The following is a 20,878-nucleotide window of genomic DNA, read 5'->3' on the forward strand; positions in this document are numbered from 1 at the left end:
CAATAACCTCAGATACACAGATGACACCACCCTTATGGCAGAAAGCAAAGGACTAAAGAGCCTCGTGATAAAAGTGAAAGAGGAGAGTGGCTTAAAATTCAACATTCATAAAAAGAAGATCATGTCATCCAGTTCTATCACTTCATGGCAAATAGATGGGGAAACAATGGAAATAGTGACAGACTTTATTTTCTTGGGCTCCAAAATCACTGCAGATGGTGACTGCAGTCATGAAATTAAAAGATGCATGTTCCTTGGAAGAAAAGCTAGGACAAGCCTAGACAGCATATTAAAAAGAAGAGGCATCACTTTGTCGATAAAGGTCCATCTAGTCAAAGCTATGATTTTTCCAGTAGTCATGTATGGATGTGAGAGTTGGACCATAAAGAATGCTGAGTGCCAAAGAATTGATGCTTTTAAACTGTGGTGTTGGAGAAGACTCTTGAGAGTTCCTTAGCAAGGAGATCAAACCAGTCAATCCTAAAGGAAATCAGTCCTGAATATTCACTGGAAGGACTGATGTTGAAGCTGAAGCTCCAATACTTTGGCCACCTGATGTAAAGAGCCAACTCATTAGAAAAGACCCTGATGCTGGGAAAGATTGATGGCAAGAGGAGAAGGGGATGACAGAGGATGAGATGGTTGGATGGCCTCACTGACTCAATGGACATGGGTTTGAGCAAACTCAGGAGATAGTGAAAGACAGGGAAGCCTGGCGTGCTGCAGTTTACGGGACTGCAAAGAGTCGGACATGACTTATTGACTGAACACCACCACCATGGGAAAAGAGGATCTCCACTCTTTCACTCATTCAAGAAATATTTATTGAACACCTACGACACAATAGAACTAGCAATACAGACTCAAACATAACCAAGTTTCTGTTCTCTTGGAGACTGCATTCTTAAAAAGTTATCTTTTAAACTGCAGGTGTAAAACTCATTAAAAAATCCTGAAATCACTTCAGTGGGTTGTGCCAGCATTATTTTAACTGAATGAAATATAATGTGGGCTTCTCAGGTGGTGCTAGTTGTAAAGAACCCACCTGCCAATGCAGGAGACACAAGAGACTTGGGTTCGAAGTCTCCTGGGTTGGAAAGATCCTGTGGAGGAGGGCATGGAAACCCACTTTATTATTCTTGCCTGGAGAATCCCATGGACAGAGGAGCCTGGTGAGCTACAGTCCATAGGGTTGCAAAGAGTTGGACATGACTGAAGTGACTTAACACACATGCACGCACTAAACATAGTGGAATAGAACTTATTAGAGGATATCACATACACACCGAAGTGTTTCCTAAATATCTGGTTTCAGTTACATGTGTGTTTAATAAGTATTATATAAAATGTATATCTTAGTTGAAAGTGAAAGTCGCTCAGTTGTGTCTGACTCTTTGTGACCCCATGGACTATACAGTCCATGGAATTCTCCAGGCCAGATTACTGGAGTGGGTAGCCGTTCCCTTCTCCAGGGGGTCTTCCCAACCCACGGACTGAACCCAGGTCTCCCGCATTGTGGGTGGATTCTTTACCAGCTGAGCCAGAGGGAAGCCCAGGATAAAATTGAGAAATGGTTCTAGAAGGTTCCCCTAAATTGCATCTCAGTGTAAATCTTACTTTAAGTTTTTACTTACCTGCAAAGCTATAAATAAAGTTCGACAACTTTGACTAATAAAACATATGTGTCAGGGACTCTGCTAGACACTGGAGATCTAAGGATGATCAACTCACAGTCCCTGTCCATAAGGAACTCATTAAAAATGTAAACAATCAATCACAATTTGATAAGTGTTAAAACAAATACGTGTATATATCATAAGTAACTCATTTTTTGGATGTTACTCTAGCACATGCTTTCACTTACTCTGTGTTTCATAATAGTCCACACAAAATATGTAAATCACTTTTGGGATATTCAACCAAGTAATTTGTGCCCAAGGCCACATAATAAGTGGCTAAGTCGCACATAGAGCCCCGGTTTCTTAGGCTTTATCTACTGCTTTTTTAAATTACATGACTATTTCCTAATAGACAGTCTCATGTGGCTTTGATTTTCTTTACGTGGTCTTGAAGTATCCTGAACAACTTCAGAATAAGATGGAGATCATTAATATTAGTTCATCGTTTTTCTTAAGTGTGAAATTTTGGTGACCTCTCATGTACCATCACAGGTAAAAACAGCCATCATTACTCTTTGCCTAAATGCCGTATGACATGCCCACCTTATCTAGTTTAGTAATGGAGAGACCTCCTACCCTGGGAACTATAACTAACCTTCAAATGTGAAGGAGAGGGAAAATATACAAGATGTGTTCCTTTTAGAAACTAGAATTTCCATGGTACTTCAACCAGACAACTCTTCTAATAGTATTCAGCAGATTCTAATTCACACAACAGATTATACTGCGAGCTGCTGGAGACAATGAACATGTTAACTTTATCTGGTGGTTCATGTAACTCACCGCTGGACAGTGAGTTAGAAACTACAGTTATGCTGTGGTATACAAACCAATCTCAAGCTAAGTTGTTTCAGTTTCCATAAATACTTCACGACTTATAAATTAGTTCCATTAAGTTCATGTGGCAGAAAGGCTGAAGACTAGCTGTCAACTCTAATGCCAAGGGGATAAAAAGTGCTACACAATTAACCCCAATTTTATATATTTAGTATGACAGAGATCTTGGAGATGGTGTCAAATGTACAATAGCCCACTTGAATAAAATCTAAATTATTAATTTTTATACAATTTTACAAGCTTGTTTTCCATTTACAGTTGTTATAAAATATTGACTATATTCCCCATGTTACACAATTATATCCTTGAGCCTGTTGTACACCCAGTAGTTTGTACCCACGCCCCTACCTCTCTACTGCTCGACCCCTTCCTGACTGGATCTACCACAACCTGCTTTCAACGCTTCAGTTGGGGTAGTGCTTTGCTCTGTGTGCTAACTCTCCTTCAGATAAAGTGAAGAAATCCCCAAATCAAGCTATTAAGTGTTGCAACTACTGAAAGTATACAAACGGAAGCTCACTTAGCTTTTACAATCCTGCAAATAACAACACAAGCAACAACAACAGGTAACACTTTCTAGTGCTGATCATGTGCCAGGTGTCATTCTATGCATCTTATATAAATTGACTCATATGATCCTTATAAAAACCCTATAAGCCAAATACAGTACTTCTCCCATTTTATTTATTTTTTGACCATTTGGCATGTGGAATCTTAGTGTCTTTACAAGGGGTGGAACCCGTAGCCCCTGCATTGGAATCATGGAGTCTTAACCACTGAATGGCCAGGGAAATCCTATTCCCATTTTAGAAAGAAACAGTAGCACAGAGAAGTTAATTTCCTCAAAGTCACATAGCTGAAAAGCAGGAGGTAAAATACAAATCCATGCAACCTGATGCCAAGGCTAAACCACAATGACAAAGAACTACGAACACATTTCACTACTTTCAGTAACAGATTCCAGGCATGACCAAGGAGAAGGCAAGCCTGCCTCAGCCTTCTTTCTCATATTGCTACTCTTGTTCTGAACCAGTGTGGATGTTCTGTGACTCTCACTTGCCACCCGACTGGCCAGGGAGACCCGTCAAGACACCTGAGCAATGCAGAACCCTGCATGCACGCTTCTCCATCCTGCAAGGAGCAGCCACGAACAAGATGACACAATGGAGGAAGAAACTGTTTCAGGATGACAAGTCCTAGGGGAACCTCAGGTTAAGTCCAAGAAACCTTTTTAAAGTACTGTAATGACTATATACCAAGTTCTGGGAATAAAAAGAAGAGTAACACACTGTCTCTACCCTCAAGTTCACTGCAGAATGAATAACTTAGAAAGTGCAAAAAAAAAAGCCTTTTTTTTGGTTGACCATGTCATGCAGCATGTAGGATCTTAGGTCCCAGACCAGGGATTGAACCCACGCCCCCTGCAATGGAAGCGAGAACTATCAACCCCTGGACTGCCAGGGAAGTCCTGCTGCATTATTGCTTTGATACCCACAGATAAAAGAGGTCAGAATGAATGTGAACTGAAACATCACAGCTCTTGCTTGCTTCGTTATTTGTTAGCCTCTTAAGTAATAAATTTCTTTGGAAGTTGATTTAAAATGACATAAACCCCCAGGCTGAGAGCACCATGGGAACATCATGGTACAATATGGTGGACAGTTAACAGAAATAATATTGAAGTATCCCACTAGTTCTCCTTGATTCAAATGGATAAGAGTTGGAAAATATTACAGCATATTCGTATGCTGATTGGAATGAAAGTAGGGGTAAAAAACAAAACAAAACCTGAAGAGAGAGAACATAAGAAGACAATTCTGAGAGCAAAGTCCTTGCGTAGCAGAGTCTGGGTTTCAGCACACAGGGGAAGGTTTGACCTCAGACAGTCCCATTCCATGTAACAGGAGATGAACAGTGGTGGTGGAAGGGTGAGAACATTCTCTTCAATTTTTTAATTTTAATTTAAATGAAATAAGCAGTGAAGTCATCAGCCGACAGTAAAGAAGGTGGAAAGAGAGCATGAAATACTGCAATTGTCTTGGAGAGTGGGTAAGTCAGTTGACTAGAGAAATAAGGAAATGTTGCCAAATGGCATTTAGGGTCCTCCTGGGGTTTGTGGTCATGATTTTAAAGTGAGATTAGTCTGTATGGTTGTATATTTTTCTCTAGCTGCATTTGGCTGCTGAGGTATTGAGTAGATGGAGAGTTCAATTTAACTACAGCTGCTAGACAAGTATGACAGAGGGAATGATTAAAATGGTAGAGTACAAAATCTAACTTGGATGGGGGCGGTGGGAGTAAGGAAGTGATTATTAAGAAATTGACTCATGTGATTGTGGGGGATGGCAAGTCTGAAATTTGCAGGACAGGACAGCAGGCTAGAGAGGCTGGGAAGAAGTGATGTTACAGCTGTCTGACACAAAATTCCTTCTTTATAGGATCTTGGTCTTTTTTCTTAAGCTCTTCAACAGATTGGATGAGGCCCACCCACATTATGGAGGATAATCTGTTTTACTCAAAGTCTACTGATTTAAATATTTACCAAATCTAGAAAATATTTTCACAGCAACACCTAGACTGTTGCTTGACCGAAAACTGGGCTCCCTACCCAGCTGACACATAAAACCAACCATTTACAAAATCATTTACAGAAAAGGATGAGGATGTAGGGGATGTTTACAAATCACTACCTATTCATGGGTTCCGAAGAGCACAATGAAACTTAGTTTACCGATGTGTGTAAGATTAGGACAAATAAAAAGAGAAACATAGCACTTTCCATGGATGAGGGGTGCTACATGGTGGTCAGTGGCACAGACTTTAGTGTTAAGAGCTCTTGGTTCAAAACTGCTCTACCCACATGTACCCCACTGTTCATCACAGCACTGTTTACAACAGCTAGGACCTGGAAGCAACCTAGATGTCCACTGGTGGACGAATGGGTAAGAAAGTTGTGGTATATATACACAGTGGAATATTACTCAGTTATTAAAAAGAACACATGTGAGTCAGTTCTAATGAGGTGGATGAAACTGGAGCCTATTATACAGAGTGAAGTAAGTCAGAAAGAAAAACACCAATACAGTATATTAACGCATATATATGGAATTTAGAAAGATGGTAACGATGACCCTATATGCGAGACAGCAAAAGAGACACAGATATAAAGAACAGCCTTTGGACTCTGTGGGAGAAGGCGAGGGTGGGATGATTTGAGAGAATAGCATTGAAACATGTATACTACCATATGTGAAATAGATCACCAGCCCAAGTTCAATGCATGAAACAGGGCACTCAAAGCCAGTGCAGGGGACAACCCAGAGGGATGGGATGGGGAGGGAGGTGGGAGGGGGGCTCAGGATGGGGGACACATGTACACCCGTGGTTGATTCATATCAATGTATGGCAAAAACCACCACACTATTGTAATTAGCCTCCAACTAAAATGAATTAATTAAAAAAAACCTGCTCTACCACTTAAGGCATGAGTCTGAACAGGCTCTTCAACTAAGCCTATTTCACCATTTTTTAAAAGGGATATGAGAGAATGGCTTATTACAATGGTTGGCATACACAAAACACACAAAACTGTTATTATTATTATTGCTCTTATTATTACAGGAAAAGACTCAATACTGTAAATCTATCTATTCTTCCCAAAAATTATTCACAAATTTAGTGTCATTATACTTCAATTTTTAATGAATTTTTTGATAAACTGATTTTAAATTCTGTTTGAAAAATAGATATGTGGAGGAAAAAAAAGAACTGAAGGAGAATATGAGAAACTCATGACCAGTCATCAAAACACAGTAGAATACCACAATTAAACATCTGTAATGGTGCACAGGTAACTAAATAAATGAATAGTACAGAAGGTCAAGGAACAGACTTCTATAGAATGATAATTTAAGATAGGATAAATATACCATGTACCTCCGATGAACGTGGGGACTCACGGATCATTCATTAACTAGCATTGGCTTTTCACTTGGGAACAAAAGTATAAACTCTTTCTGTCGTTTTAGGCTAGTGGAAGCCTTTTTAGAGGGATGACATGAGGCTGAAATGTTATGAAACTCAAAAAAATTTTATGGGCTACGGGATATATAGCTAAAGGAACTGAAAGCAGAGACCTGGAACCAATATCTCTATACCCACGCCCACAGCAGCACTATTGACAATAGCTAAAAAGTGAAAGTAAACATCAATCAACAGATAAAGGCATAAACAAAATGTGGACTATCATTCAGCCTTGAGAAGAAAAAAACTGACAGATGCTACAAGAGGGATGAACCCTGAGAACTCTATGCAGAGAGAAATAGGTCAGTTACAAAAAGACAAATACTGCATGATTCTACTTGTATGAGGTTATCTATTCATAGACAAAGAAAGCAGAACGGTGATAACCAGGGACTGAGGGGAAGGGGAAGTGGGAAATGGTTGTTTAATGGGTATAATTTCACTTTTGAAAGATGACAAAAAGTTCTGAGACTGGTTGCACAACCATGTGAATGTACATTGAACTACAATAGCTAAAAATGATCAAGACAATAAATTTCATGTTTACTTCAATAAAATTAAAAAAAGAGAGACAAAAAAACTATGGAATTTTTTCAGAGCTTTACAAAGTATTCCTAAAAAAGAAAATGAGTAGTAGTCACGAAAACTTTGGAATGATAATAAACGGAAACTGGCCCAGCCATATACTAAATATATTGTAAAATTATAATAATTAAAATAGTGTCGTAATGAGACTAATCAATTCTGTATGGGCAAGAATTCAGTATTATGATAAAGATGACATCACAATTGGTGAGGAGAGACTTTTTTTTCAAATAATGTGGGGTCAGTTAGTTAATTTTTGAGTTTTCATTTCATGGGTAAGGGACTATCATAGTCAAATACTAAATACATTCCAGATAAATAGAAACAAAACTGTTTTACACATATCTTGTTTCCCTTTATTACTGCTTTGCCTTTCTCATAGTTTAATACTCTGAATATTCATTGGGCTGATGCTGAAGTTGAAGCTCCAATACTTTGCCCATCTGATGCAAAGAGTAGACTCAGGGGAAAAGATGGTGATGCTGGGAAAGACTGAAGGCAAAAGGAGAAGAGGGAGGCAGAGGATGAGATGGTTAGATAGCATCCTCAATTCAACGAACATGAATTTGAGCAAACTCTGGGAGACAGTGAAGGACCGGGAAGCCTGGTGTGCTGCAGTCCATGGGGTGGCAGAGTCAAACCACTTAGCGACTGACCAACAACAGTAACATTATTTTGGCAGCTTCTCTTTATATTCTAACAACCAACCGGGTGACACAGGAACAATAATAGTGCTTTCGAATTTAAATATCTTACAGAAAATCTTGACAGTCAACAAATGGAAAGTGTAACTTAAGAAAAACCTGTTTAACAAAAGAATTCACCTAAAATAGTATGCTCTCCCTGGTATTTAAAAGTAATTTATAAGTTTCACTAAATTCTATTTGGTTAACTTTACCCCTCATCACGTGACCTTGGGGTTGGTATACACGGTACCACTGTACTTCGAAGAGTCTGTAGTCATTAACATGCTTGGACCCTTCATATCTGAGTATTTGTCACCATAAAAAGCTTCCAAACTTTACTTTTTTAATACATTTGACTCTTTAACAACATGGGAATACCTGAAATGTAGACTTTGTTTTCCCCAATAAATACAGTCAGCCTTTGAATCCACAGTTTCTGCATCTGTGCACGGGGATGGCCAGCTACGGGATTTGAGCATCTGCAGACGTTGGCATCTGGGGTGGGGCCTGGAACCAATTCCCCCAAGGATACTGGGGGATGACTGAACATCAGATTTTCCATTCTAAGTTACCAGGTTAGCATTTACTCCATGGCAAGCCAAAGGAGTGCTGAAAGGGAACACTGAACAGTTTGGGGTTTACAAAATGTCTCTCACAGATGGTGTGGTAGGCAGAACGACTTCTTAAGATGTCTAGATCCTGGTCTACAGAACCTGTGAATATGCTGTATTACACAACAAAGGGACCTTCAGAAGTAAAGTTATAGACTTCAAGAGAGATATTCCCCTGGAATACCCTCGTGGGTCTCATCTACCTGGGTCTCCTGCATTGCAGGCAGATTCTTTATCATCTGAACCATCAGGGAAGCCCTCAAGACAGATACTCCCCTGGAATATCCTTCTAGGTCTCATCTATATATAAAAGCCCATAAAAGCAGAGAACTTCCTCTGGATGCACGTGGAATCGATGTGGCAGAAGGGGAGGCCAGAGCCCTCTAAAGTGTGGCAAGGACTCAGTGCATTATTGCCGGTTTGAAGATGAAGGATGCAGGTGAGGAATGCAAGAGACTTTAAGCATCTGAGAGAAGCCTGGCTGACACAGCAGCAAGGAATGGGACCTCGGCCCTACAACTGCAGGCCACTGAATTTTCGTCACACTCTTAACAGGCTGGGCAGATCTGTCCCTGCAGCCTAGGCCAGCTGACAACCTGCTTTCAAACCTTATGAGACCGAGAGCAGAGGAACCAGCCCGGTCCACCCAAACATCTGACCTACACGAATGTGAGAGAATAAATCTGCACTGTCGTAAACCACTAAGTTTGGGGCAATTTATTATTGAGGGAATATAAAATGAACATATAGAGGCACTGGATTCTTTTACATACTAAACCAAAAAAAAGAAAGGAAGAAAAAAGAAGAGCAGATACTGTTAGGGATAACACAAGAGGGCAGACTTATGACTGTCCTTTTTTTTTTTTTAAAGTTAGACCTGTGGGTCACTGTTTTTAGAACAAGTGGTAGAGTCACTGGTCCAAGAAGCATACTTGGTGTAAGAAAATTAAGACTAGTTCCTATTAACTTAAGACTAGTTCCTATTAATCAGATACTGACAATGTTTTTGGAGGGATTATCTTCCAAGGAGTGACTAACACCCAAGTTCAAAAGAATAAACCAGTAAAGAACATTTCTTCAGTGTAGTTCCACAGTGTTTAAAACAACCTCCCTCCCCCTGAAAGAAGCTATGCCAAAGAACAATAATGGGTATTTTTTCCTATCCTATTCCCCTTCTCGGTCACCCAATTCCAACAATAAAGCTACAATCCTACAATAAACTAAGTAAAAGTACAGGGAAAAAAACCCCAGAAACAGGCATTTGACACAGGAGAAGAGGGATCAGATGACTTTCTCATGCCATTTAAGAACTGGCCCCATTTCTAATAAAACTGCCTAGTTAAAATCCCGTTCATTTAGTAAATATTACTTACAGAACACCTTCTAGTGACAGGCCCTGTTCTAAACACTGGTGACAGTACAATGCTACCAAGTGACTCCCCTTCACGGATCACCGCCCTGCTGTGGGGAAAGGACTCGCGTCACTCGATGAAGCCAGGAGCCATGCCATGCAGGGCGCCCAAGACGCACGGGTCCTAACGAAGAGTTCAGACAAAACGTAATCCACTGGAGGAGGGAATGGCAAACCACTCCAGTATACTGCCATTAGAGCCTCATGAACTGCATAAAGGGACAAAAAGATATGACACCAAAGGATGAAGATGTCCAATATGCTACTAGGGAAGAGTGGAAGAGAACTACTAATAGCCCAGAGAGAAAGAATGGGTGGGGCCAAAGTGGAAACGATGCTCAGTTATGGATGTGTCTGGTGATGAAAATAAAATCCGATGCTGCAAAAAAGGGTATTGCACAGGAACCTGGAATGTTAGGTCCATGAGTCAGGATAAATTAGACGTGGCAAGCGGAGATGGTAAGAAAAAACATCGACATCTTTAGTTCACATCAGTGAACTAAAATGGACAGGAATGGGTGAATTTAATTCGGATGATCATTGTATCTACTACTGTGGACAAGAATCCCATAGAAGAAATGGAGTAGCCCTTATAATCAACAAAAGAGTCTGAAATGCAGTACTTGGGTGCCACCTCAAAAATGACAGAATGATCTTGGTTCGTTTTCAAGACAAGCCATTCAACATTACAGCAATCCAAGTCTATGCCCCTGCCACTGATGCCGAAGAAGCTGAAGTTGATCAGTTCTATGAAGACCCAGAAGACTTCCTAAAACTAACACCAAAAAAGATGTTCTATTCAACGGGGATTGGAATGCAAAAGTAGGAAGTCAAAAGATATCAGAAGTAACAGGCAAGTTTGGCCTTGGAGAACAAAATGAAGCAGGGTAAAGGCTAACTGAATTTTGCCAAGAAAATGTATTGGTCATAGAAAATACCCTTTTTCAACAACACAAGAGACAACTTTACACATGGACACCACCAAATGGCCAATACTGAAATCAAATTGATTACATTCTTTGTAGCCAAAGATGGAGAAACTGTATACAGTCAGCAAAAACAAGACTTGGAGCTGACTGTGGCTCGGATCATCAGCTTCTCATAGCAAAATTCAGGCCTAAAGAAAGCAGGGAAAACCACTATGTCAGCCAGGTATGACTTAGATGAGATCCCCTATGAATATGCAGTGATGGTTAACGAACAGATTCAAGGGATTAGCTCTTGTAGACAGAGTGCCTGAAGAGCTGTGGATGGAGGTCCGTAATACTGTACAGGAGGCAGCAGACAAAACCATCCAGAGAAAGAGAAAAGCAAGAAGGCAAAGTGGTTCTCTGAGAAGGCTTGACCAATAGCCAAAGAAATAAGAGAAATGAAAAGCAAGGGAGAAAGGGAAAGGTATATTCAACTCAACACAGAGTTCCAAAGAACAGCACGGAGAGACAAGAAGGGCTTCTTCAATGAACAATGTATGAAACTAGAAGAAAACAGCAGAAGGGGAAAGACTAGAGATCTCTTCAGGAAAACTGGAGATATTAAGGGAACACTGTGCCCAAAGATGGGCACAATAAAGGACATAAACGGTAGAGACCATGTTTGTTTAATCTATATGCTAAGAAATGCCAGGCTGGATGAGTTACAAGCTGGAGTCAAAACAGGAGGGAGAAACATCAACAAACTCGATATGAGGAGGATACCACCTGAAAGGCAGAGAGCGAAGAGAACTAAAGAGCCTCTTGATGAGGGTGAAGGAGGAGAGTGAAAGCGCCGGCTTAAAACTAAATATTAAGAAAACTACGATCATGACATCTGGCCCCATTACTGCATGGCAAATAGAAGGGGAAAAGGTGGAAGTAGTCACAGATTTCCTCTCGTTGGGCTCTAAAATCACTGCAGATGGTGACTGCAGCCCTGGTGTCAGAAGACATTTTCTTCCTGGCAGGAAAGCTATGACAAAGCTAAACAGTGTGTTAAAAAGCAGAGACATTACTCTGTCGACAAAGGTCCGTATGTCAAGGCAATGGCCTTCCCAGTGGTCACCTAAGGTTGTGAGACTGGACCATAAAGAAGGCTGAGTGCCGAAGAATTGATGCCTTTGAACTGTGGTGCTGGAGAACACGCCTGAGAGTCCCTTGGACACAAGGATATCAAACCAGTCAATCTTAAGGGAAATCAACTCTGAATACTCACTGGAAGGACTCATGCTGAAGCTGAAACTCCATTGTTTTGGTCATCTGATGCAAAAAGCTGACACATTGGAAAAGTCTATGGTGCTGGGAAAGCTTGAGGGCAGAAGGAGAAGAGGGCATCAGAGGATGAGATGGCTGGATGGCATCACCGATGCAATGGACATGAACTTGGGCAAATTTCAGGAGATGGTGAGGGACAGAGAGGCCTGGCGTGCTGCAGCCCATGGGGATGCAAAGAGTCAGACACAACTGGGTGCCCGAACAACAACAATCAAGTAACTTGCAGTCTAGTGGGATGGGCAGAATGATAACACATGCAGTTATTGAGACATGTAGAAAGTACAACTAGGGCCCAGAAGTTAAGGCAAGTCTCATGAGTAAAGGCTAAGCTATAGTCAGAAGGAACAGGGGTTGTATTAATAGCTGAGCAACGTTGGAATTGGACACTCCAGACAGAAGGATCAGCATGTGTAAAAGATACTGGTTACAGTATAGCCTATTTGGATAACTTAAAAATTTCACTGTGTGAGCATAAAGAGTGAATATTAGGTGGAGGGGTGGTAGCAGGGGACTGGTAGGAAAGGTTTTTTTAAGTAGTCAGGTGCATCAAAAACGGCCTTAGTTATTAGACTTTATCTTCCAGGTGAATTTTAGGCAGAGGAATGGCACCAATCATTTATGTTTCAGGAAGACTACTTTGGTCACAGAAGGGAAGACGGACTAAAATGAAGTAACATTTGAGACTGAAACTCATAAGAAGTCTATTATAGAAGCAGAGATAATGAGGGCCTGAACTACTGAGAAGCAGTAGTGGAAATGGGGGTAAGATAACTAATTTAAAGAATATTCAGAAAGTGAAGTCTGTGATAGACATCATAGGCTCCCAGCTACCTGCCTACTCACAACTCACCACAAAGGCTGGAAAAGCCACACACCCTCCTTCTCAGCTTCATCACAGTCACTGTGAGCCAACTCTGGACAATCTCTCAGGAAAGGAAGGTGGCTCTGGCAAAGTCTTTCTCTTCTGTTATTAAAAGGAGAGGTGCAGGTGGAGAACGGTCCTGCTCACCTGTCTTCGCAGCTCAGTGAAGGAGGACACGGGTGCCCGACAGTCACGTTACAGTGACGCGGGGACAGTGCAGGAAGAAAAGCCAACGTGCCGAGGACAGTTGAGTAAAAAGATGAAAACATCTTGGTCCTTGCTGACTTGGCTGAGCTGCTCAACTAACACAGGGACTGTTTAATCTCTGGATTAAGGATCCTTCCAGTTTAAGCCACTGATCGTCAAGCTCTCTCTTACTTCCAGATAAAATCAACCAAACTAAGAGACAGGAAGGGTTTGAAGGGTTTGTAATAAAAAGGAATTTAAGTTTTACTCCCAAGGTGCTGGCTTGGGAAACTGAGCAGAAGAAGGTGCTAGTTATTGAGATAAAATTACAACACAAGCAATGTGTGTCTGCGCGCCCATGGGAGCATGTAGGAGGGAGGGTTGGGTAGAGAAAGGGGGAGGGGCCTGAGGTCAGGAAAGGAGAAAAGGAAAAATGTTTGTTCCTGGACATGTTGATTTAAAGAAACTATGGAATCACTTAGATTTAAAGTATATTCAGGTGAGTCTGAAACTCTTTCAAGAAGAGTGAATTAGATTTACAGATGTGCAGGAAGTCAGATCCTGTCATACCTGCATGGCCTCACACTCTTGGAGAAGTACAATGGGGTGAGGAGAATCAAAAGAATGGAGTCCAGACAAAAACTTCTCCATCTGAAGACTCCTAGAAAGTGTCTGTGACTCTGAAGATGTGCAGATACTATTTAAAAATCAGGAAGAAAATTGTTTATAGGATGAAATCTATAAACATCATATTACTGCATATTTTTGGTTTCTAAAAATTCATTTAGCAGCACAAAATCTGAATCTATGACAAAGGAAGACCTTGTGTCCAAGTGACTATGCCAGAGACTGGCCCAGCAATTGAAACTAATCTGAATCACTTGCTTTACTATGTATGCCAATAAATTAGCAATATGTGAATAACCTCATTTCCAAAATATATGTGACAGAGTTATGGAAGAAAAGAAATGATCAGCAGCTCCCAATCTACTGAACAGGAAAAACACAGTCAACTAGAGCAGGCAACAGTCTCACAGAGAAAGAGGAACAAGAATACACTGCAAGAGATCCCTATGAACAGCGACTGTAAGCACAAATCAAAGGCTGATTTTCATGTTTACAAAGTCTAGACTAGATAGACAGCTGATGTACCCGGCCTGTTCCGACAGACCACAGCAATCCTCATCAAAGACATTTATGATGAATAGGAAGTACTACCAAAGATAAAAGGAATTTGCCCTTGACATCAAGCAAAGATGCTTCAAAAACCAAAACTGACTTGAGAAAAATGAGTATAATAGCTACAAATTTATACCTCAATCCACTGGTCTTGATTCTAAAACATAACTCCGACCACACTGCTCTTCACCTCGAAAACTTTAAATGGTTCCCCCTGGCTCACAGACCATCCCCTCAGCCCCAAACTAATAAAAATTCTAGCCAAACTGAAAGTTTTGTCTCCTTTCATGCATCCTACACTCTAGCTACACTGGATTTTCCAAATCCAACCTGTGCTTTCCTTCTCCTGCCAGTCTGTTTGCGCTGACTGTTCCTTGCCTGCGGGAATCCTCCCCATTCTTCAGGGTTTTCCCCTTTATTTTTCAGCATTCCATGATCCTACAAGAGCACTGTCTTCTTGACATCTTGTTCTGCTGTTATCAAAACCATGGCATTGTTCTGAATTGTTACCACTAGTGTACCTCCCCTATGACACTCTAAATTCCTTAAAGAAGAAAGCATAATTAATTCATCTTTGTGACTTCTACAGGGTCCTAACTAAATAACTGTAGGTTGCTGAGTTAGTGACATAAGACACTTACAGACCAAAAGCCCTCAGGAGAACATATAAACTCAAGTTTATTAGAAGTCTAGTAACTCAGCTATTTATCATTTCTGATCAACATTCACGTGCTCCTCCTGTTGACAGCAAAGAGCAACATATAAGAAATAAACCCAGGAACAATTCAGTAGAAAAAATAATGAAACATACTGTGGTCTGGAAATTCTAGATCCTATTTGTAGCTCTCTGGGCAGGTACCCTTTTCTCTATTTATTTTGTAACTACCTACTTCAGAAAAGCTATATGAAGAATAATTGTTATCTGGTTAACATTTTAAAGATCTTTCAGAACTAGTTAACATTTTAAAGATCTTTCAGAACACTCCTCCCTTCAAAACATACTGGTTTGAGAATCATCTCTAGCTGTCCCTACGTTTACGACATAGCAGTGATTTGTTATTCATAGACTACCTAAAGTGTAAAGAAGCCCATTGTAAGCCAAAGAATGTATCTCCAGTTTTATTAAAAAAGCAAAATGCTCTCTTCCTCTACTTTCACAGATTTCTTTTAGGCAATGAAACTGGCCCTCTGGCCACTGCATAATCCTAATTTACAAAGGGGTTTAACAATCTAGAAGAAAACATATACTGTACTCTCAAGAACAGAATATATCCTGAGGAATGGTGTGTAACAATCTGCATGAATAAATAAGAAACCAAATTCAGACCACTGACGGGGGAACCAGGCAGAAACAGTAAAAGGGCAATAAAATTCTTGAAAAACAAAGGCTTCCGCAGCTATCCACAAAAAGTTTAAATCTAGAGAATTATTTCTTAACCAGTGACACAGGCCAAAGACTTCACAAAGTACCAAGCTCTTTTAAAATCTCTGGTTCTGATTATTCCTCTCTGGAACTTTTCCCTATCATACTCCACTTTTCTCAGTATGCTAACCTATCTCGTTTCACCTCCAAGTTTATATGCAAACTCAATGGAGTACTCCCCTCAGGTCCCAAGCAGTCTCTATGGCCTTCTCACATAATTCCCAAACTGAGGCATAGGAATTCCTTCCTACCCAAGAGGTTACAGTGTAAATTTAAAAACTTAAAAAACAATACAAGGGAACACAAAGTTTACATCTATGAGTGAGAATCACGACTCCCGACCTCCCGTATTTTGGCTCTTCATCTTTAAGCTAACAAAAACAATGCTGGGGACTTTTTCACTTGTCAATCCACTTACGAAATTTTAACCATCCCAAGTGGTGGTGACCTCTCATAAAACAAAAACTAATCGACCAAAAGCAAACAAACCCAAGCATGCATCTAACTGCAACAGTAACTGCGTACCGGTTATTTCAATGGCGATTATAACGCAAACCAACGTTTGGACTCATTTCTGTATGCTCGCAGTACCCCCAAAGTTCGATGACACAACAAACTCGTCCTTCTCCTGCGGCCACGTCAGATACCTGTTGCATCACCTGGAGAGAGGTCTCCAGAATCTAGGAAAGGAGTACCACCACGAACTCCTAAATAATTCAGATGGGCTATTTTCTGGATAAATTTTAATTTAGCCTCATTCATTTTAATGAGGTTGCCTTGGAGGCTAGGGTGTGTTGGCTCCTGTTCACCTTTAAAGAGACTCTAGCACTGGCGTCGACAATCGGTGACTTTCTGGACTTGGAGGGGCTTGGGAGTTTTTGAAGACGGGCTGCTTTGGCAGAGCGGGCAATTGGGGTGGGAGAAGCGGGGCTGCCCCGGGGTTCCGGTGATGGAGCGGGAAGTCCGACCCGCGACCCAAGCTTCGCGGAAAGGACACTGCTCGTCGGCCAAAAGGTCGGGCCCAGCCCAGGGTCCGAGCCAAGTCGGGGCACGAGGGAGGTTCGAGGCGAACCGAGTCTTGGCCAAAGCCCCGGGGCAGACCGGGAAAAGCTAAGAAGCGCGGAGACGTTTGCAGGGATTAAAAAAATAATACTCCCCTCCCCCAACCCCGGTGAACCAAGTGGGAGGCGGCGACGCCAGGCTGGAAACGCGAGGGGCCGGGTCCGAACCCATCAGCGAGAGAATGCCGGCCGGGGCCGGGCTCGGGCGCCGGCGCCGTACTCACCATGTCGTACACGTTGAGCACCACTAACTGGTTAGCCCCCATCCTCCTCCCGGCGGCCGCCGCCTCGCGCTCCAGCCGCTCCGTTCCGCGGGGCCGAAACCGTCCTCACCCACGCGGACACCTCAGGGGGCCGGAGCCGGGCCCTAACCGCACAGCCCGGCCGGCGGGAGCCAGGGCGGAAGCATCGGGAAGCTAGTCGCTCCCGGGCGCCGCCGACAGGACCCTCTGCGCCTACGGGGTCGGACCGCAGGCGGCCGCTCTGGCTCAGGCACCTCCCCCCGCGGCAGACACGTGGGGGAAGGCGGGGCCCGAACAAGGGGCGGGCGCCGGGCTCCCGGGGGCGGGGCCGGCAGGGGCTGGGCCCGCCTGCGCTCTGGCCTCCACTGCCGCACTCGCACCTAAGATGGCGCAGCCTTGGTGCTTTTCCGCCTTGGGGGAGCGCGTTCCGAGAAAGACTACAATTCACAGCATGCAATGAGGAAGCGCAGAGGCGGAGTCCTAACTGCGGTCCTTCCTTGCGGTGCATTACCAGCTGTCGACTACAGTTCCCAGCATGCTGCGGGGGCAGGGTCCTGCTGGCCAGGCCTAGCCCGGAGACTACAGCTCCCAGCATGCAGTGCTTGCGGTGTGCGCCCTAGCCTTGCCGTCCGTCCTTGTGGGCCGTGAGGTTGTCCATCTGCTTCTTTTATCCGTTACTGCTGTGATTGGTTTCTGTCGCGTTGATCTCGATGAAGCCTCACGAATGTAGCAAAAGCCCACACTGATGACCCTGTTTTCCAAGTCCCATCTCACTATTAGTTTTTATTTTGCAAGGGGAGAAAAATAGACGAAGGTGGGTTACTAGCAGGAGAAGGGGTATAACATGCATCCAGTTAATTCTCAATGTGGAATTTTACATTTTATGAAACTATCCTGCTGAAATGGGAAGACAGCTCATAGATTAGCACAACCCTGGGACACAGTACGTGCTTTTGCATTCATTCAAAAATTATTTGTTGTGTACCTGCCCTTTGCCAGGCAGTGATGTAGGCCCTGGGGAGTATGGAGTAAACGATAGGGAGGAGGAGCAAAATATGCTTTATAGAGAGTTAAAATAGGATGAAGTGATTGAGAGTAATCTTAACTTGGCTGCAGTGGGAAGGTCTCCGTAAGCTGCTGAGGTTTAAGCTCAGAGTTTAGTTCAGTTCAGTTGCTCAGTCCTGTCCAACTCTTTGGGACCCTATGGACTGCAGCACGCCAGGCTTCCCTCCCTATCCATCACCAACTCCTGGAACATACTCAACTCATGTCCATCCAATCAGTGGTGCCATCCAACCATTTCATCCTCTGTTGTCCCCTTCTCCTCCTGCCTTCAACTGTTCCCAGCATTAGGGTCTTTTCCAATGAGTCGGTTCTTCACATCAGGTGGCCGAAGTATTGGAGTTTCAGCTTCAGCATCAGTCCCTCCAATGAATATTCAGGACTGATTTCCTTTAGGATTGACTGGATCTACTTGCAGTCCGAGGGACTCTCAAGAGTCGTCTCCAACACCACAGTTCTAAAGCATCAATTCTTCGGTGCTCAGCTTTCTTTATAGTCCAACTCTCACATCCATACATGACCACTGGAAAAACCATAGCCTTGACTAGACGGCCTTTATTGGCAAAGTATGTCTCTGGTTTTTAATATGCTATCTAGGTTGGTCATAGTTTTTCTTCCAAGGAGCAAGCATCTTTTAATTTCATGGCTGCAGTCACCACCTGCAGTGATTTTGGAGCCCAAGAGAATAAAGTCTCTCACTGTTTCCATTATTTCCCCATCTATTTGCCATGAAGTGATGGGACCGGATGCCATAATCTTTTTCTGAATGTTGAGTTTTAAGCCAACTTTTTCACTCTCCTCTTTCATCAAGAGGGTCTTTAGTTACTCTTTGCTTTCTGCCATAAGGGTGGTATCATATGCATATCTGAGGTTATTGATATTTCTCCTGGCAATCTTGATTCCAGCTTGTGCTTCATTCAGCCCAGCGTTTCTCATGATGTACTCTGCATATAAGTTGAATAAACAGGGTGACAATATGCAGCCTTGACGTACTCCTTTCCCGATTTGGAACCAGTCTGTTGTTCCATGTCCAGTTCTAACTGTTGCTTCTTGACCCGCATACAGATATCTCAGGAGGCAGGTCAGGTGGTCTGGTATTCCCGTCTCTTTCAGAATTTTCCACAGTTTGTTGTGATCCACACAGTCAAAGGCTTTGGCATAGTCAATAAAGCAGAAATAGATGTTTTTCTCGATGATCCAACAGATGTTGGCAATTTGATCTCTGGTTCCTCTGCCTTTTCTAAATCCAGCTTGAACATCTGGAAGTTCACAGTTCACGTACTGTTGAAGCCTGGCTTGGAGAATTTTGACTATTACTTTACTAGCGTGTGAGATGAGTGAAATTGTGTGGTAGTTTGTACATTCTTTGACATTGCCTTTCTTTTGGAGTGAGATGAAAATGGATCTTTTCCAGTCTTATGGCCACTGCTGAGTTTTCCCAATTTGCTGGCATATTGAGTGCAGCACTTTCACAGCATCATCTTTTAGGATTTGAAACAGCTCAACTGGAATTCCACCACCTCCACTAGCTTTGTTCATAGTGATGCTTCCAAAGGCCCACTTGACTTCGCATTCCAGGATGTCTGGCTCTAGGTGGGTGAGCACACCATTGTGGTTATTTGGGTCATGAAGATCTTTTTTGTATAGTTCTTTTGTGTATTCTTGCCACCTCTTCTTTTTTTTTTTTTAATTTTTTATTAGTTGGAGGCTAATTACTTCACAACATTTCAGTGGGTTTTGTCATACATTGATATAAATCAGCCACCTCTTCTTAATATCTTCTGCTTCTATTAGGTCCATACCATTTCTGTCCTTTATTGTGCCCATCTTTGCATGAAATGATTCCTTGGTATCTCTCATTTTCTTGAAGAGATGTCTAGTCTTTCCCATTATGTTGTTTTCCTGTATTTCTTTGCATTGATCACTGAGGAAGCCTTTCATATCTCTTCTTGCTATTCTTTGGAACTCTGCATTCAAATGGGTATATTTTTCCTTTTCTCCTTTGCCTTCATGTCTCTTTTTTTCTCAGCTATTTGTAAGGCTTCCTCAGACAACCATTTTGCCTTTTGGCATTTCTTTTTCTTGGGGATGATCTTGATCTCTGCCTCCTGTACAATGTCATGAACCTCTGTCCATAGTTTTTCAGGCACTCCGTCTATCAGATCTAATCCCTTGAATCTATTTGTCACTTCCACTGTATGATCATAAGGGATTTGATTTAGGTCATACCTGAATGGTCTAGTGGTTTTTCCTACTTTCTTCAATTTAAGTATGAATTTGGCAATAAGGAATTCATGATCTGAGCCACAGTCAGCTCCCAGTCTTGTTTTTGCTGACTGTATAGAGCTTCTCTATCTTTGACTGCAAAGAATATAATCAGTCTGATTTCGGTATTGACAATCTGTATATCACCATGGTCAATACTGAAATCAGATTGATTAAGCTCAGATCTGAATGACAAGAAATCAGCCCTACAATGTCAGGAGACAAAGGGAACAGCAAAACTAATTGTTTCAACCAATTAGGAAGCTATTCCACAAGTGCATGCCAAAAGGTGGCTTGGATATTGGGGGTAGTGAGGAACATCTAAGAAATTAATTTGGAATATTTTGGAAGTAGAGTATACAGGACTTGCTAATGGATTGGATGTTAAGTTTATTAGAATACTCCAGGATAACTTCTAGATTTTGACTTCAAAAATTGTGTGGATGATGGTGCCATTTATAAGATATGATAATTGGGAAAAGGGAAATCAAGACTTAAGGTTTGGTCATTTTAAGTTGCA

The 20,878-nt window shown here is 42.1% G+C and overlaps 1 protein-coding gene across 1 annotated transcript in view; it reads right to left on the bottom strand.

The window, feature by feature from the left end:
* DESI2 (desumoylating isopeptidase 2) overlaps nt 1-17,298 on the bottom strand; it is a 43,391-nt gene extending 26,093 nt beyond the window's left edge. Inside the window, exon 1 of the mRNA XM_043923520.1 lies at nt 17,014-17,298. Coding sequence (XP_043779455.1) covers nt 17,014-17,055 — 42 coding nt within the window. The 5' untranslated portion in view covers nt 17,056-17,298. The remainder of the gene's footprint in view (nt 1-17,013) is intronic.
* Between the last annotated feature and the right edge of the window lie 3,580 nt (nt 17,299-20,878).

Source organism: Cervus elaphus, chromosome 14 (assembly GCF_910594005.1).
Source record: "Cervus elaphus chromosome 14, mCerEla1.1, whole genome shotgun sequence".
Taxonomy (NCBI): Eukaryota; Metazoa; Chordata; class Mammalia; order Artiodactyla; family Cervidae; genus Cervus; species Cervus elaphus.